Genomic DNA, 19013 nt, shown 5'->3' with positions numbered 1-19013 from the left:
TTATCACAGATAACTACAACACTCTTCAACATATGTCACAAAATAAAAACAGAAGGAACATTACCAAACTCATTCTATGAGGCCACATTCACCTTGATACCTAAATCACACAGAGACTCAACAAAAAATGAGAATTTCAGACCTCACTCTCTTATGAATATTGATGAAAGAATACTCAATAAAATACTGGCAAACCGAATCCAAGAGCATATAAAAGATATTATCCACCAAGACCAAATAGGCTCTAACCCAGGAATCCAGGGGTGGTTCAATATATAGAAATCCATCAAAAAAATCTACCATATAAACAAACTGAAGAAGAAAAATCCATGATCATATCCTCAGATGCTGAAAAGTATTGGCCAAAATTGAACACCATTCATGTACAAAGTACTTGAAGGATCAGGGATATAAGGCACATACCTAAACATAGTAAACACAATATACAGCAAGCCTATAACCAACATCAAACTAAACAAAGAGAAACTTAAATCAATTCCTGTGAAATCAGGGACAAGGCAAGGCTGCCTATTCTCTCTGTATCTCTACAACATAGTTCTTGAAGTCCTAGCTAGAACAGTAAGAAAACTAAAGGAGATCAAGAGGATACAAATGGAAAAGGAAGAAGTCAAACTCTCACTATTCACACATGATATGATTGTATACATGAGCGACCTACAAAATTTTACAGAGAACTCCTTCAGCTGATAAGCACCTTAAGCAAAGTAGTTGGATAAAAATAGTCCCCCCCCCCAAAAAAAAAAACAATAGCTTTCTGTATAAAATAGACAAAGGGCTGAGAAAAAAAAGGGGGGAAACAATACTCTTGATAATAGCCACAAATAACATGAAGTACCTTGGTATGACTCTAACCAAGAAAGTGAAAGACCTGTTTGTAAAAAAAAAATCTTCAAGTCTCTATAGAAAGAAATTGAAGAAGATATCAGAAGGTGTAAAGATCTGCCATGCTCATGAATCAATAGGATTAACACAGTGAAAATAGCCATCCTACCAAAAGCAACCTACATATTCAACTCAGTTCTCATAAAATTACTAGCACAAGTCCTTACAGACCTTGAAAGAACAATTCTAAATTTCATATGGAAAATTAAAACACTCTGAATAGCTAAAACAATCCTGTTCAATAAAAGATCTTCTGGAGGCTTCTCTATACCTGATCTCAAGCTGTACTATAGAGAAACAGTAATAAAAACAGCATAGTACTGGCATAGCAAAGACTGGTGAATCAATGGAATGAAATCAAAGACCCAGAAATAAACCCACATAACCTATGGAAAATTAATTTTTGACAGAGAAGCCAAAATTATACAATGGGGAAAAAAAGAGCATCTTCAACAAATGTTGATGGTCTAACTGGATGGCTACATGCAGAAAAATGCAAACAGACCCATAATCATCACCATGCACAAAAGAAAAGTCTAAGTGGATCAATGACCTCAACATAAAATCAGATACACTAGAGCTGTTATAAGAAAACTTGGGTAAGGGCCTTGACCTCATTGGTACAGGGGACAACTTCCTGAACAGAACACCAACAGCACAGCCTCTAAGATCAACAATCAATAAATGGTACCTCATGAAACTGAAAAGCTTCTGTAAAGCAAAGGACAGCATCTTAAGAACAAAATGACAGACTACAGACTGGAAAAGGATCTTCACCAACCCTGTATCAGACAGAAGGCTAATTCCCAGAAGCTATAAAGAACTCAAGTTAAATACAAACAAATCAAGTAATCCAATTTAAAAATGAGGTACAGAGCTAAACAGAGAATTCTTTATAGGATAATATCGAATGGCAGAGAAACACTAAAAGAGATGCTCAATGTCCTTAGTCATCAAGGAAATACAAACCAAAACGACCCTGAGATCCCAACTTACACGTATTAGAATAGCTAAGATCAAAAACTCAAGTGGCAATACATGCTGGAGAGGATGTGGAGAAAGGGGTACCCTCTCCATTCCTGGTAGTAATGTAAACTTACACAACCACGTTGGAAATCAATCTGGTGCTTTCTCATAATGTTATAAATAGTGCAACCTTGAGATCTAGCTATACCACTCCTGGGCATATATACAAAAAGATGCTCAACCATACAACAAGAACATTTACTTAGGTATGTTCATAGAGCTTTATTCATAATATTCAGAATCTGGAAACAACCTAGATATACCTCAATACAACAACCTAGATATACCACTGGATTCTGCAGTTCAGACTGATACAGTCTTTCTCTGGTGTCTGGAGTATTCTTCAGGAAGATGAGAGAGGTCCAGTTGTTTCAGTGTGTGTGTTGGTGGTTCAGCTGTACCTGTGGGAGGAAAGACTGTGGGCACAGAAGGTTAAGGGTGGGTGAGCACCTATGCGTGTGTGTGTGTGCGCGCGTGTGCTTGTGCTCGTGGAAGTGTGTCTTGAGGGACAGGGTGCTAGAGAATGTAGAACCCTTGAGTGTGTGGGAGGGGGACTGCCTTGCAGGCATGTGCTGAATGTGTACCAGGCGCAGGTGATAATTGTGGGTGCAATTTCCTTACGCGGATTCCCTGAATACCTCAGTGGCCTACATGTTACTGCTATTTGTCTCTGTCAGAGCTCCAGGCGTTTTTTTTTTTTTTTTTTTTTTTTTTTTTTTTTTTTTTTTTTTTTTTTTTTTTTTGCCTGAACTGCTATGGTGGACCTGCAGAGCAGGGGCTTCAATGTCCCAAGAAACCCTCTGTTTCCCACAGTGGGTGTGTGGGTGGGAGGGATCTGATGTCTGGTTGCTAGCTAGAAGGACCCTGGATCTGAGGTTCTGCAGCCATTTGAGGGCACACTCACTCTCAAGCAGGTCACATCAGCAAGGACCTGGGTACCCCAGCACTCTGCTCTCAGGTTTGGACCTGCTAAGTCATATGCAAGAGGACTGAGGAGCTCTGCCAGCTCAGTGCTGCTGTAATCACCAAACTAGGAAGTCCAACTGTGTCTGCATACTGGGAAGCTGGTCCAGATGTCTTCTAGGAAGTGCTAGGGAGCTATAAAGTGGTCCACAGACCTAGGTGGCCTGGCTCCTCTTGTACCTGGTTTGTTTGGCAGATATGCTGGACTTTGGTGGCTGTACAGCCAGCTATCTGCCACTGACGGTTTGGGGAGGCCTTACAATCACTGGCTGGGAGGCCCTGCACAGTAGGTAAGGTTGCTCACAGATGTGGGATCCTGGAGGATGGTACCGTAGATCTGGGATTCAGAAGGCTGGTACAGCTTGCAGCTGCAGCTGAGTAGCTAGGAGCCCCGCCTATGCTGTCGCAGTCCCCAGGTAGTGAGTTCTGTGCTGAGACTCTCTGTGAGCCAGCTCTGCCAAGGAGGAGGATGAGGAGGTAGGCCCTCAAAAAGGAGAGTGCAAGGGGAACAGAAGATTGTTTCTTTCCTTCCCTAAAGAATTCAGTGGGTGACCTGAGTCTAGAGATCTCAACTCATGTGATGGTCCCTCTTGTTCAGACAGCCTCACTGTTGATTTTCTGGTTTTAGCTGTCCTTCCATTCACTAAACCTGGAGTTTCGGATCCTCTCATATACTGTGCCCACTGGTCGCTGCCATCTTGGATCTCTTGCCATCTTGGATCTCTTGCCATCTTGGATCTCTTGCCATCTTAGATCTCTCCAAAACTATTTTCTCATTTTATACATATGGGCCTTTAGAGTGCATGTATGTCTGTGAAACACGTTTGCAGTCCCTACAAGTGCAGAGACCAAAAGGAGATATAGGACGAGTTCTCAGATATAGGACAATAGTTCTGAGCTGTTATGTGGATGATGGGAATCAAGCCCAGATTCTCATCAAGACCAGGGAGTGTTATTAACTGCTAAGATATCTCTCCTGCTCCAAGTTTTAAACCTTTTTAACTATAACAGCCTTATAATATTATACATAATCAGGAAACTGGTATTGTGTAAAGAGCTTTTTATATGGGCAATGCAAATCATGGTTAACAATAATTTTTACTTTGATTTCTATCTAAATTCCAATAGCACATCACTGAAGAGTCTTAGGAAGGGATCGGATCTGATCTAAGAAAAAGAATAGACATACAAAAATATGAAAGCAGTGCAGAGAATACTCAGGTCCAAGGGATGTTCAAATAGACATCCCTTCATACCCTGGATGATGTTGAAGTACTTGATAATTTTGTATATATTTGTGTATGTGTATGTGTATGTGTGTGTATTCTAATGAAAGTTCTACAATATTCATCAACTTCCCAAAAAAAGACTAGAAGGAGATGTAGCTCAAATATTTAAAGATTCAAACTTTCTAAAATTATTTGACCTTTAAAATTACTACCCTCACAATACCAGTTATTTCTGAGAAACCAGCTGTAATCCTGTACAACCACTTTGGAAATCAATCTGGCACTTTTCAGACAATTAGGAAGAGTGCTTCCTCAAGATCCAGCTATACTGCTCCTAGGCATATATCCAAAAAAAGCTCAAGTACACAACAAGGCCATTTGCTCAACCATGTTTATAGCAATTTTATTCGTAATAGCCAGAACCTGGAAACAACCCAGATGTCCATCAATGGAGGAATGGGTATAGAAATTGTGGTACTTTTACACAATGGAATACTACTCAGCAATTAAAAACAAGGAAATCATGAATTTTGCAGGCAAATGATGGGATCTAGAAAAAAAAACCATCCTGAGTGAGGTATACCAAAAGCAGAAAGACACATATGTATATACTATATAAGTCTCTATATATACTATATATAAGTGTATATATATATATATATATTCTTTCTCTCTGTATATATATACTCACTTATGCAGACCTATAAGATAGGATAAATATACTAAAATATGTACATCTAAAGGAGATAAACAAGAAAGAGGTCCAGGGGTAATATGATCAATCCTCATCTAGAAAGACAAAGGGGATGGACATTGGAAATAGGAGAAAACAATAGCCTACCTCAGAAGGCACCTGAAAGACTCTACCTAGCAGTGTATCAAAGCAGATGCTGAGACCCATAACCAAACCTTCGTCATAGTATAGGGAATCATATGAAGGAAGGAGGAATTAATATATCCTAGAGGGTTTAGGGAGCCTCACAAGGTCCAAATATATCTGAGCACAGGGGTCTTGTATGAAACTGTTTATCTAACCAAGGACCATGCATGAATATTACCTACAACCCCCGCTCAGATAGAGCCCATGGTAGCTCAGTATCCAAGTGAGTTCCCTAGTAAGGGGGACAGGAATTGTTTCTGACATGAACTCATGAGCTTCCACTCCCACCTCAGGGAGGAGCAGCCTTGCTAGGCCACAGAAAAGGACATTGTAACCATCCTGAAGATACCTGATAAGCTAGGGCCAGATGGAAGTAGAGGAGGACACCTCCTCTCAGGGGACTCAGAAGGGGGCAGGAGGAGATGAGGGAGGCAGGGGAGGATTGGGAGGGAAAGAGGGAGAAGGCCACAGCTGGGATACAAGTGAATGTATAAAATTATTTAAAAATTAAAATAAAACATTAAAAAAAGAAAAAATATCCAGGATTTACAAACAAGAATGTTCAATTAAACTGACTATAGCAAACAAACAAACAAAAAACAAAACAAAAAAAACCACTTACAAAAGTGATAAATTAGCAGATTCTTTTATAATGTTAAGATGAAAACAATCTAGACATAATAATAATAAAAAAACAGTAAAAGAACATATGTTAAAATGATGATAAATCATAATTTGGCATGTTATAACACAGTCCCAAATTCTCATGTGAACATTGTCAAATCTTCATAATGCTCTACAAAAATATGACCTTAATGGTAATTATACTGATATAGACACACATGCATAAAAAATCTACTTTTAAAATGTACTCTGTTGAAAGTGGACTTATCTTGATATAGCTGATATGTGTCATTTACAGAAATCTCTCAATTGCCGACAGTAAGTATGGATTTATTTTAGAAATGAAAAATAAAATATGAGAAAAATATTCAATCTTTGACCTTCAATTTTATTTATTTATTTTTATTCACTTTATGTCCTAGTTGTAGCTCCATCTCTCTTTCCCTCCTAGTTCTACCTTCCTTACTATCACTATCTCCAATCCCTCAGAAAAGGGAGCTCCCTTTCCCATCAAAAGCCTATATTCCACAAAATAGAAAAATCTAATGAAACAGATGATTTTCTTGATAGAATTCACCTAACAAAGTTAAATCATGATCAGGTAAACAATTTAAACAGCCCTATAACACCTCAGAAAACAGAAGCAATCATCAAAAAAAAAAAAAAAAAAAAAATCCAGAACCAGATGGTTTTAGCACAGAATAATACCAGATATTTAAAGAAGAGCTAATACCAATACTCCTCAAACTATTCCACAAAATAGAAACTGAAGGAACATTGTCAAATCATTCTATGAAACCACAATCACTGACACATAAACCACACAAAGACTCAACAAAGAGAATTTTAGACCAATTTCACTGATGAGCATCAATGCAAAAATACCCAATAAAATACTAGCAAGTAAAATCCAAGAACATATCAAATACATCACTCACTGTGAACAAGGAGTCTTCATACCAGAGATGTAGGGATGGTTCAACATATGAAAATCCATCAACATAATCCACGATATAAACAAACTCAAAGAAAAAAAAACTCAAATGGCTATCTCATTAGATATAGAAAAATCCTTTGACAAAATCCAGGACCTTTCATGATGAAAGTCTTGGAGACATCAGGGATAAAAGGCAAATACCTACCCATAATAAAGGCTATATAAAGTAAGCCAAAGGCCAACACCAAGTTAAATGGAGAGAAATACAAAGCAATTCCAATAAAATCAGGGATAAAACAAGGCTGCCCATTTTCTACATATCTCTTCAATGTAGCAATTGAAGAGAAATAAGACAACCAATGGAGATCAAGGGGATACAAATTTGGAAGAATGATGTTAAAGTATCGCTAATTTTCACACGATATGATAGTATACATAACTGACACCCAAGAGTGTACCAGAGAACTGCTACAGCTGATAAACAGCTTTAGAAAAGTGGCAAGATACAGGATTAATTTATAAAAGATCAGTAGTCTTCCTGTACACTAATGAAAAATGGGCTGAGAAGGAATTTAGGAAAATGACACCCCTCACAATAGCCACAAATAACATAAAGTATCTTGGTGTAACTCTACCCAAGAAAGTGAAAGACCTGTATGATAAGAACTTCAAGTCTCTGAAATAAAAAGTTGAAGATATCAGAAGATGGAAAGATGCCCCATGCTCATGGATGGATAGGATTAACATGGTAAAAATAAGCATCTTACCAAAAGCAATCTACAGATTCAATGCAATCCCATGAAAATACCAACACAGTTCTTTACAGATACTGGAAGAGCAATTCTCACCTTCATATAGAAAAAAAAAAAAAAGAATAGATAAAACAATTCTATACAATAAAGAACTTCTGGAGGAATCCCCACCCCTGACTTCAATATATATAACAGAGCAACAGTAATAAAAACTGCATGGTACTGGCATAGAAATAGACTGGTTGATCAATGGAATCAAATAGAAGACCCAGAAATAAACCAACATTCCTACAGTCACTTGATTTTTTAAAAAAGAAGCAAAACCATACAATGGAAAAAAGATGGCATCCTCAACAAATATAGAAAGATGCAAATAGATCCATATATGTCTCCCTACATACAACTCAAATCCAAGTGGATTGAAGATCTCAATCTCTGACTTCTACTGTGAGTCTGTCCTCTTCCATGAAATGCAAAATATTATATAGATGGTATTCAAGAAATATTTTATTTTCTTTGAATCAATCAACATTGTGGCACAACCTAGGCAATAATGGTGTGATTAGTTCTAAATACAAATCCCTAACTACAAAGCCACAGAGCATAGCATATTACAGAAGGGAAGTTTGTTATCAGTGATCAAACAAAGTTATCTCCACCTAGTATTTGCTAAATCTATAAAAACCTTTTCCTTACCATGACAATTTTTTTTTTTAAATTTTGAGAACCAGGGTAGCATGTCTATAATACTGTGGCTCTACTACACACACCATTCCCACAGTCTTTTTGTAAGAATGAGCTAAATTAAGGGACACTAGAGTCATGCTTCTAAAATTCAAGACATGCACCTATAAAAACCTTACAGCTTTTTGTGGTGTTTGATGAATATTGACTGCCTCAGAAATGCTGAAACCCATCAAAAAGATTTACACATCTGATCCTATAAGGACATTTTTTATGATCCTCAAAAACTAATAATTTTAACAATTGCATGCCCATAGCAACATGATTTACCAAATAGTAGTATAAGTGCAGTGAAAGACCTACCCTTAAAAAGTCTACAGAAGGTGTACAACATGAATGATAGTAGAGAGTATGATCCATACCTATCAGATGAGTTAAATCGATGTCTAAACGTTGCCTGTACTTGAAGTCTGGGTCCATGCCACTGCAGTGCAGCACTATCTGTGAAACACACTCCTCAATTATTTTATAATACTGTGGCCTAAAAAAAAGAGAAAAAATATTTGAGAATACCTTTCTATTTGTATCAATCAATTTTCTTATGAAGGGATTCAGAATGCTAAAGAACTTAGTTTTTAGCAGCACCACTAAGAAAATAATTCCAGTAACATACATTTCTTTAGAGAAAATATGACTAAGGTTTAAACATGCTCGGAACATTAGGGAGTCCAACTGAGTGTGATGTAATTGACTGAAAGTATGTACTAACTTAATATTCTAGTTTACAAGGATTCATGTCTGTGTTCAAAAATACGTATCAACCTTATCTATCTAATTAAGCTATTGTTTCTAAATTTAATGAAAAGAAATGACTATTTTTAGTCCTATATCTATGAGCACAGATATGGTTCTAGGCAGCCACATGTCCACATTTTCAAAGAAAGAGATGAGTTTCTTGGCCTTAGATGGCAAACAATGTCTTGAATTCAGTACAGAAGCATTTATTCAGGCCAGTCACCTCAGCTTATAAAACTGGGCTGAGTTGTTTCTGTTATAGACTAATGTAAAGAACTGTGTATACAACATATTTGTGAAAAATGTTTTATAAAATCATATACACTTAATATGCATAGCTATGACTACTATTTGTGTGATGTGTCAAAGGTTTTAAAATAAATCTTTTTTTTTTCTGTAATCTCCAAAGATAATTCAGACCTTAAGAATGACCACTGACTGGAAAAACAAAAATAAGGAACACTTTGTCTTAAAATTTGCAGAAGACAAATTGTCATGGGATAACGAGTTCAACAGTATTACAGAGGTGTATTACTTCAGACAAATTATGAAAAACATTTCTAAATATAGCTTGTCAGTCTACTTAAAACTCGAAAATGAAGAAAATCAGATTCTAATTACCCTTCTATATTTAAATCATGTGGCTGTTCCTAAATTTATGAATGAAAAGAAATATGTATCCTGGGTCTAAGGCTATCAAAATCATCATCAGATCTTGGGGGGAATAGTCCTTAAGCTGAATGTGGTGAACCACTCTGAATAACTAACAAAAACACAATCCCTTTTGTGGAGATAGTCAGGAGCCTACATGTGAAATGAAAGTTCTTGTCATACCTCTAACTTGTAGGAATATCCTTAGGGAGAATATGGGCTGTGGATATAGCTCAATGGATAAAAGCACTGGCTGTACAAGAAAGAAGACCTAAGTTCAAATGTCAAGCACAGAAGGAAAAAGACAGGCACAGTTAGGCACATCTGTAAACCCAGAATCATCTGGGATGTTGACAGGAGGATCACAGGAACTTACCAGAATGCCCCATTTCAATGAGAGAGACATGTCATTAGGGAATTATCACGGAAGTGATAGACCTCAACAACCAGTTTGACCTTTGTCTGTTGTCACAGGAACACATTTACACACATACTGTATATACACACACACACTTTTGAAAGTATGCCATGTGTGAATTACTAATCATTTATAATTGTTTATTGAGAAATTGCTAATATTACACAAATTGTGTTCCCAAGTAACTGAAAAGTCATGAACACTGTACACCGATATTATGCATGATAATTTATAGTGGTTTTAAAATAAGAATAGATTAGTAATTTCAACATTTGTCTGATGCCTCAACATCATGTTGATCAAATTATTGTATTACCCTAAAGCTTTAGAACTGTCATTTTTTTTGCCAATACAACTAATATTCAGAGAGACTTCCTTTTCCAATTATTCAAGCCAGTTTTGAGAACTTAAAAAATCCTAGTAAGCCATAATTGCATGCATATATGAGTGTAAAGCAACTAAGAGTAGCTAGAAGTGTCCTTAATATAAGACCATGATCATGAGCATATAGATTATTTCAGCCAATCACAAAGCTATTATAAGTTTCTAGTTTTTATATATAGATCCTATCATCTGTTCTAAAACTTAACTCTATTGCTTATTACTACATACATTTATTTTAAAAATAGTATAATTGGACAAAAACTAATATATGAACAAAAATATTTTCCTCTAATTAAAGATCACGTTTACTGAAAAGAAATGCTAAAAGCTTACTTTTTAAAATGGGTAAGATTTAAAAAATTCCAATGTTTTCATTTGGTTACCATATCAAGAGGAAAAAATCATTACAGACTCAATAATATACGACAGGTTAATTTCTCCTTAAAATTTGTTTGCTTTGTGCTGCATATTAATATGCAGTTACCTTTTCTGACACAATTAAAATAAATGGGTTCTTTTAAAAGTATTGCCTAAAGTAGTAAAATCCTTATGTTTTTATATACATATAGTGCATATATTTCCTTGATCCCACTACTAGTAAATTTCTGTTGAAATACAATCTAAATAATACATGTAGTACTCTCACAGATATGATTCTTACCTGATATAGTAATCATTTCTGATAAGCAGAAAGTGTTGCAGAATGGATAATAAGTAACCTTCAGCAGCTGTGTCTTTTAGCATATTAAAGAGCAGGTGGTAGACTTCATTCATATCAGTAGAAGGTGAGTAAAGGAAAACATCAAAGATTAATGACAAATAGTACAATTACAAAAAAACAGCTAATTTTTAAGATCAAATGTATCACTTGGCTTGCATTATTGTAATTAATACTTCAAATTCATGTTGGAGAATTTAAACATTTATAGAAAAATTAATGCACTGATTAGAGAAACAAATATAAAGAAAATTTCCAAGACCACTTGGTTGTCCACACATTCAATAATCAGTCATTCATTATATTGTCAACTTCAGATAATAGCTAGGGCCATTCAAATAGGAAATACTATAAAAGAAGCCTCAAATTACATGAATTGAAGATCATAAAAGTCCGCATAAGATAAAGGTAAAAGATACAATCCCATTTCTTGAATCACTATGAAATGGGAAGTAGAATTAAATATACAATGGGCTTTTTAAAACCCTAAATGAGTGTGCTGGGTTGAAGTAATCCGGTGAAACAATGGGGTACAGTTCTATTGCTCTCCTTGTGGAGCTCCTATCCCCTACAGGTATTGCTATCTCCCCCTTCTTTCATAAAATTCCCTGCATTCTGCCCAAAGTTTGGCTAAGAATCTCAGCATCTGCTTTGATTCCCTGCTGGGTAGAGTCTTTCAGAGGCCCTCTGTGGCTCCTGTCCTGTTTCCTATTTTCTCCTTGTTCCAATGTCCATCAAATTTGTCTTCCTGAGTGAAGATTGATCATCTTCCCCATGGTCCTCCTAAGGTGTACAGATTTTAGTTTATTTAGCCTATATTATATCTTTAGGTATACAGACTTTAGTATGGTTACACTATATGATATGTCTAATGTCCCCCTATAAATGAGTATATGTTGTATGTGTCTTTCTGCTTCTGGGATACCTCACTCAGGATGATCTTTTCTAGATCCTACCATTTGCCTGCAAATTTTATGATTTCCTTTTATTTAAATTGCTGAGTAGTATTCCATTGTGTAATTGTACCACAATTTCTGTATCCGTTTCTCCACTGAGAGACATCTGGGCTGTTTCCAGGATCTGGCTATTTTGAATAAAGCTGCTATGAACATGGTTGAGCAAATTTCCTTGTGTACTTGAGCATCTTTTGGATATATGCCTAGGAGTGGTATAGCTGGATCCTGAGGAAGCGCTATTCCTACTTGACTGAGAAAGCACCAGATTGAAACAAAAAATCTGGGCACTAAGGTCTTTTCTGAAACTGATACGCCAATCAAGGACCATTCATGGATATAACCTAGAAGCCCTGCTCAGATATAACCCATGGCACCTAAGTATCTAAGTCTGTTCCTAGTAAGAGGAACAGGGACAGTCTCTGACATGAACTCAGTGGCTGGCTCTTTGATCACCTCCCCCAGAGGGGAAGCAGCCTTGCCAGGCCACAGAGGAGGACAATGCAGCCAGTCATGATAAGGCCTAATAAGCTAGGGTCAGAAGAAAGGGGAGAAAGACCTCCCTTATCAGTGGACTTAGAGAGAGATGTGGGAGGAGATGAGGGAGGAGGGTAGGAATGGGAGTGAATGAGGTAGGGGGCTACAGCTGGGATACAAAATGAATAAACTGTAATTAATACAAAAATAAAAATGTAATAAAAATGGGGCACAAAGCTAAACAAAGTATTCTCAACAGAGGTATATCAAATGGCAGAGAAACACTTATTGTATGATCTGGTGAAGATCTTTTTCCAGTGACTCATAGAGTAAGGAATGTATATATACATATATATGTATATGTATATATGAACAAATTTTCTAAAATTTGGAAATGGATAGATTTTTAACAAGATGTAGTGTAGAGATAGATTTTAAAAATTTTTGGACACAGAGAGAATTTAAATAATTTTTAGAGAAAAATCCATATAACCAGTAAAGAGAGAGAAATATTAGAGCTAATTGTAGCATAAACTTTCAATGAAATGTTATAATGCTACTCATGCATATAAATGAAAAGAGAGAAATGCTCAATGTCCTTAGTCATCAGGGAGATGCAAATCAAAACAACACTGAGATTTCCCCTTACACCCATCAGAATGGCTAAGATCAAAAACTAAGGGAAAACACATGCTGGAGAGGATGTGGAGAAAGGGGAACCCTCCTCCATTGCTGGTGAAAATGTAAACTTGTATATCACTTTGAAAATCAATCTGGTGTTTTCTCATAAAGTTACAAATAGTGCTACCTCAAGATCAAGCTATACCACTCCTGAGCATATATTCAAACAATGTTCAACCATAAAACAAGGGCATTTGTTCAACTATGTTCATAGCAGCTTTATTCAAAATAGCCAGAATCCAGAAACAACATAGATGTCCCTCAACCAAGGAATGCAAACAGAAATTGTGATTCGTTTACACAATGGAATACACCGCAGGAATTGAAAACAAGGAAATCATGAAATTTGGATGCAAAGGGATGGAACTAGAAAAAAAATCATCCTGAATGAAGTAACCCAGAAGGAGAAAGACATACTTATAAATGGATATGAGACATATAATGTAGGATAAACATACTAAAATCTATAGTCCTAAAGAAGCTAAACCACATGGAGGACCCTAGGGAAGAGGCTGAAACCTCACTCAGAAGGGCAAATGGGAGAGGCCTAGGAAGTAGAAGACAGGGAATAGGACAGTAGCCTACCACAGGGGGCCTCTGAAAGTCTCTACTCATCAGTGTCAAAGAGATTCTGAGACTCATAGTCAAACTATGGACAGAGTGCAGGGAATCTTACGGAAGAAGAGGAGGAGACAGACAGACCTGGAAGGGAAAGGAGCTCCACAAGGAGACCAACAGAGCACCCTCCCCAAAAAAAAAATCTAAGCCCAGAGGGTCCTATCAACTAATGACCATGAATGGAGGGGACCTAGACCCCCTGCTCAGATGTAGCCCATGGTCAGCTCAGTCTCCATGTGAGTTCCCTAGTAAGGGGAGCAGGAGCAGTCACTGGCATGAACTCAGTTGCCTGCTCTTTGATCACCTCTCCCTGGCAAGTTGCCCTTACTAGACCACAGAGAAAGAGGATCCAGACAGTCCTGATGAGACCTGATAGGCTAGGGTAAGATAGTAGGGAAGGACACCTTCATTATCATTGGACTTGTGGAAGGACATAAAGGATAATGCAAGAGGAAGGTTGGGACTGGGAGGATATGAGGAAGTGGGTAGAGCCGAGATACAAAGTGAATAAACTGTAAACAACAATAATAATAATAAGAGTACTGGGTTGATATATCATAAGGATCCTAAACGGCTACAGAATGGATCAAATGACTGATTATAAAATAAATGTTTATTGATCAAAATAAAAAGAAATTATATCAGTGATGCTGCTACAGACCACTGTTACTAATCTTTTTTTTTTTTTTTTTTCCAAAACAGGGCATCTCTTTGTAGCCTTGGCTATCCTGGACTCACTTCGTAAACCAGGATGTCCTGGAACTCACAGATATCCACTTTCCTCTGCCTCTTTGAGTCCTGGGATTAAAGTCATGTGCCACCATGAGTTGCTGCTGTTACTAATCTTGAATTAGAAATTATTTCCTATGATAATATTTCTATTCAATGTGTTTACATTTATCCAGTACTTTTATGTAAGGGAAGACAAGTATACATAAAAAAATAAGGTAAATAAAGTTCTATAAGAGTTTTTTTTTTTTTATTTTTATCAGTTACATTTTATTAACTCTGTATCCCAGCCATGTCCTGATCCCTCATTCCCTCCCAGTCCCTCCCTCCCTCCCTCCCTCATCTCCACCGTGCCCCTTTCCAAGTCCACTGATAGGGGGGACCTCCTCCCCATTCATCTGATCCTGTTTTATCAGGTATCTTCAGGACTGGCTGCAAAGCCCTCCTCTGTGGCCTAACAGGACTGCTCCTCCCTTCGGGGGTGGGGAGACCAAAGAGCCAGTCATTGAGTTCCTGTTAGAAATAGTCCCTGTTCCCCTCACTTTGGGAAACCAATTGGTTACTGAGCTACCACAGGCTACATCTGAGTGGAAGTTCTAGGTTATATCCATACATGGTCCTTGGTTGAATGTCAGTCTCAGAAAAGACCCTGTGCCCAGATATATTTGGTCCTTGTGGAGCTCCTATCCTTTCCCCATCAGACTAACTCCCCTTCTTTCTTATGATTCCCTGTACTCTGCCAAAGGTTTTTTTAAGGAGGGAAATAATGTTTTAGTTTGTTTAAAATACTGAAAGAAGAAAGGGAAGAAAATATTACAAGCAGAAAAAGCACAGATCAGATTCTGAAGTGTTTTCCTACTTCATAGGAACCAAAAAGTAAATTTTAACACATGAGAAACAAAAGGCAGTGCTATGACAATCACATTTTATATCCCAAATAATTTCACATCACATAGTTGCCCCAGGAAGATGCCGTTATATTTGATGTAGGGACTTTTTTACAACATTGCTTGCTATATACAGCTATTATTTTATCTAACAATTTTTTTGTATCATCAAGGAACACAAATACCTGATAAGGAATAAGACATTCATTGCCAGAGAATTGTATCTGCAAGTGGAATACCCTTTAATAAATATGAAATGTCTCTTGGCTAATATCACATATGAAGTTCAAAGAATTTTCCTTCATTATTATTGGTAAGATATACTGCCTCAAGCTCTTAAACTCTTGTATATTAAAAACCACTGAGCAGAATACAGTAATACAATATTCTAATACAGTAAGCCATTGTGCAGATTCCAGTAGTCTGAGTATATCATCAAAGCACAGTGACAATTGCTCAGCATGGATGGATAGCAAGGATAGCATTCTATTGGAGTGCTAGTACAAATAAACATTCATAACTTGGTTCACAGATGAAAACTGTAAGAAGAATACTTAAAAAGTCCTTAATTCCTGCTTTTCAACATACACATAAAATTAGTTTTTGTTTGTCAAAGGATATTCCATTTCAGCTCGAATGTCATTAAGACGGTGGGATAATTCAGTTAGGTCGTCTTCTTTGTTCTCTTCAAACACTCTCAATTGAATATCAAGCTCATCATTTTCTTTTTCTTTGAGACCCTACGTAAAAAATAAAATTCAGCAATTGAATAACAATATAAAATTAGTACACTTGCAAATCAGGGACATATCAGAATTATTCACTTGTACACATACGTAATTTCAAACAATGAAACATGACCTTGATTTCCTAAAAGAAAGTAAATGTAGCTAACCAGCTAACCATTTCTATTTCAAAATGGAAAAAAAAAAAAAAAGAACCCTCATATCATTCTTTGCATTTTTTCCATGCTGGTGTCTCAACTATTTATACTAAAATATTAACAGTCACTTCTAGAACAACACTAATTTGATACTGTCATTTTGATGGAACATACTCATCCAGATGACAAAAGGAGTCATGCAGTTAGAAGATTCCCATGTGTCTCAGGCACCAAGATAACAATGCAAATAAAGATTAATTGTGTTAATGAAAATCAAATACAAGGATATATTCAAGCACAGCAGTCCCAAGTATGGCCTGAAAATATTGTATAAGTAAATTTATTATGAATGGTATTTTGTTATTTTAAAGTGAAAAAGTAGTAAGATTTTTTTTTCTAACACAAGGTATAGCTGGCCAAAATGGCAATATTTCATTTTCACTTAGCATAATCACAAAATACCAATTTGAGCATCAAAGATTTGTTTTAGTAATGCACCAAAAGCACATGCTAATATTACAAACCTCTGATAATTCTTCCAATAATAATATCAAATAAGATTGGAAGCATGCCACACTAGAGATTGTTGGGCTTAATATATATCTTTTAATATTTAAGTAACAGCTTTGAAAACTGAAATCAATAATCACAACTGTGAACGACCAAGGATTATACCCAAAGTGGGATTATTATGTTCAGAGCTGAGCTTGAATTCTAAAAAGAAATGTAAGCAAGGAGTACTTCAAATTAGATGAAGAAAAAAATGGGATGCATATCTTCTTTCTATTTTGGTTTCTATTTTTATTCAAGAACAATGATGAATATGGATTTAATGGCCATTACTAAAGAAAAACACAAAACAAAGCACTTTTTGATATCCCTTCTTTGAATCTCTATATTTAATTTAATAAATGTTTACCTATAACACATTTAAAATAAATTATAATTATAAAAATAGTCTCATATAAAGCATATAATGAATAAAATTATTTCCACTTGGTTTCTTCTAAACTAAGAACTTGTTTTGGGTTGAACTATCTACTTTCAAGAGAAAAAGATTCATTGGAATACAGAATTACATAATACTTGTGTATCATATTAACATGTGAGCTAAAAATTCATCCAGAAAACATCCAGGATATAAAGAAAACAAAACAAACAAACAAAAAAACATGTTAGAACAAGGTAGTTTCTTTATTCTCGTGTCTGGAAATAAAATGAGTTCCACATTACCATTTGACTAGTACGAAAAAATTCATTGAAAAATAGAAAAAATTCTACACAATTAAATACTTTCAAGACAAGTGGTAACAGATGAAGTATATAATTTATTTAACAAAATATATGCACATATATATAAAAAACATACTGTTTTAATAATTTTCTGGCCCTATTCATATGTGTATATAAATATATTTATATATATACATTTATATTTATATTGTTAAGTTTTCATTTAGATGTCAAAGTCTGAAAGATATTGCCATGAATTCTTAATAAAATAAACATTTGATGACTTCAAAATTAATATGGCAGCTATAACACAGCTATAGCACTCTTTGGCATATAATCAAAGGATTCTAAATCTTATTACAGACTGCACACAAACATTATTTTTATTGCATCATTCTTCATAACCTGATGTATTTAAGTTAACTTATGTACCTAAACAAAAGGTAAAGACAGAATTTTTGAAATAAATCAATATAAATTATTTTAAAGGCAAATATATTTTTAAAGTTGCTATAGAATGTATATCAATTTATTTATGCCAAACAACTTAAACAAACTTATTCAAAGAGAATAATCTATATTCCATTTAACACTAATGCAGTTATACACTAATAGAAGGATTATGAAAATAAATTTCACATAATACGTTAAAATTAACTCAATTATCATGAAGATTTTTTAAATTAATTCTAAACCTTTCATAGTTAAAAATATTGTGTTGAGCGAGGTGTCTGAAGCCAATCTGGCCTACAAAGTGAGTTCAGGAGAGCCAGAGCTACAAAGAGAAACATTGTATTGAAAAACAAACAAATTTAAAAAAAAAATGTGTTGATTTTAGAGGTACTAAAATACCTATTTCCCCTACCAATTAATTATACCAGAGAGATATAACTTTTGATCTACATGCCAATTACTGATCATAGACTTAAACATACCTAATCCATTACATTTGTTAAGCTCTAGACTATAAAACAGAAATCCTCTTATTTGACATGTCTATAAAATAAGGATAAACACAAAAAAAAACATTTAAATGACTTATACTTATCTATTAATACAGTCAAGGTTCAACGACTGTACAAAGATGTTGATTGTTACTATATATTATAATTCGTTCCATGAAGTATTTACTTAATTGGTGTGTTCATTATGTACCAGTTGACATTTAATGAACATTTAGTATTTATTGAAGTAGGATCGTTTTATTCATACTACATCCTGATAATTAAATGACAACAATTACAAACAATAAGCAAATGTATGGAATTAAAGAAATTTTACTCAGTATAACAAAGGCCTATCAATCTAGATTATATTTTTAATCAAAAATAACAAAGAAGTTTATCTTCAAAGTAGAAATTCCTAATCCATTCTTAATATGACTCTAACAGTCATTCTAGAGGGAGTATTACACTCTCAGCTTACATTTAGAGACATGTTTATGCATATTTAAGTTGACCTTCTAAGAGAAATATTTGAAAATGCCTTTAGGATTTACTCCAAAACATTATGAGAAGACACAAGATGTTTTCCATTTCACTCATGCTGAGAAATCGCTGAGATCTGAATCAGAACATAACAGAGATAT

The 19013-nt window shown here is 35.4% G+C and overlaps 1 protein-coding gene across 9 annotated transcripts in view; it reads right to left on the bottom strand.

Moving 5' to 3' along the window:
- The window catches only part of Diaph2 (diaphanous related formin 2), a 980694-nt gene that overhangs the window by 715046 nt on the left and 246635 nt on the right, over window positions 1-19013 (bottom strand). For all 9 annotated transcript variants that reach the window (XM_060375359.1, XM_060375356.1, XM_060375358.1 and 6 more), the window contains 3 exons: window positions 15931-16049; window positions 10908-11024; window positions 8421-8539 (listed from right to left, as the gene is read on the bottom strand). In XM_060375359.1, the coding sequence (XP_060231342.1) occupies window positions 8421-8539; window positions 10908-11024; window positions 15931-16049 (355 nt within the window). The remainder of the gene's footprint in view (window positions 1-8420; window positions 8540-10907; window positions 11025-15930; window positions 16050-19013) is intronic.

The sequence above is a fragment of the Meriones unguiculatus genome, chromosome X, assembly GCF_030254825.1.
Source record: "Meriones unguiculatus strain TT.TT164.6M chromosome X, Bangor_MerUng_6.1, whole genome shotgun sequence".
NCBI lineage: Eukaryota > Metazoa > Chordata > Mammalia > Rodentia > Muridae > Meriones > Meriones unguiculatus.
Note: the sequence above shows the minus strand (reverse complement) of the source record. Positions and strands in the feature narration are given on the sequence as shown.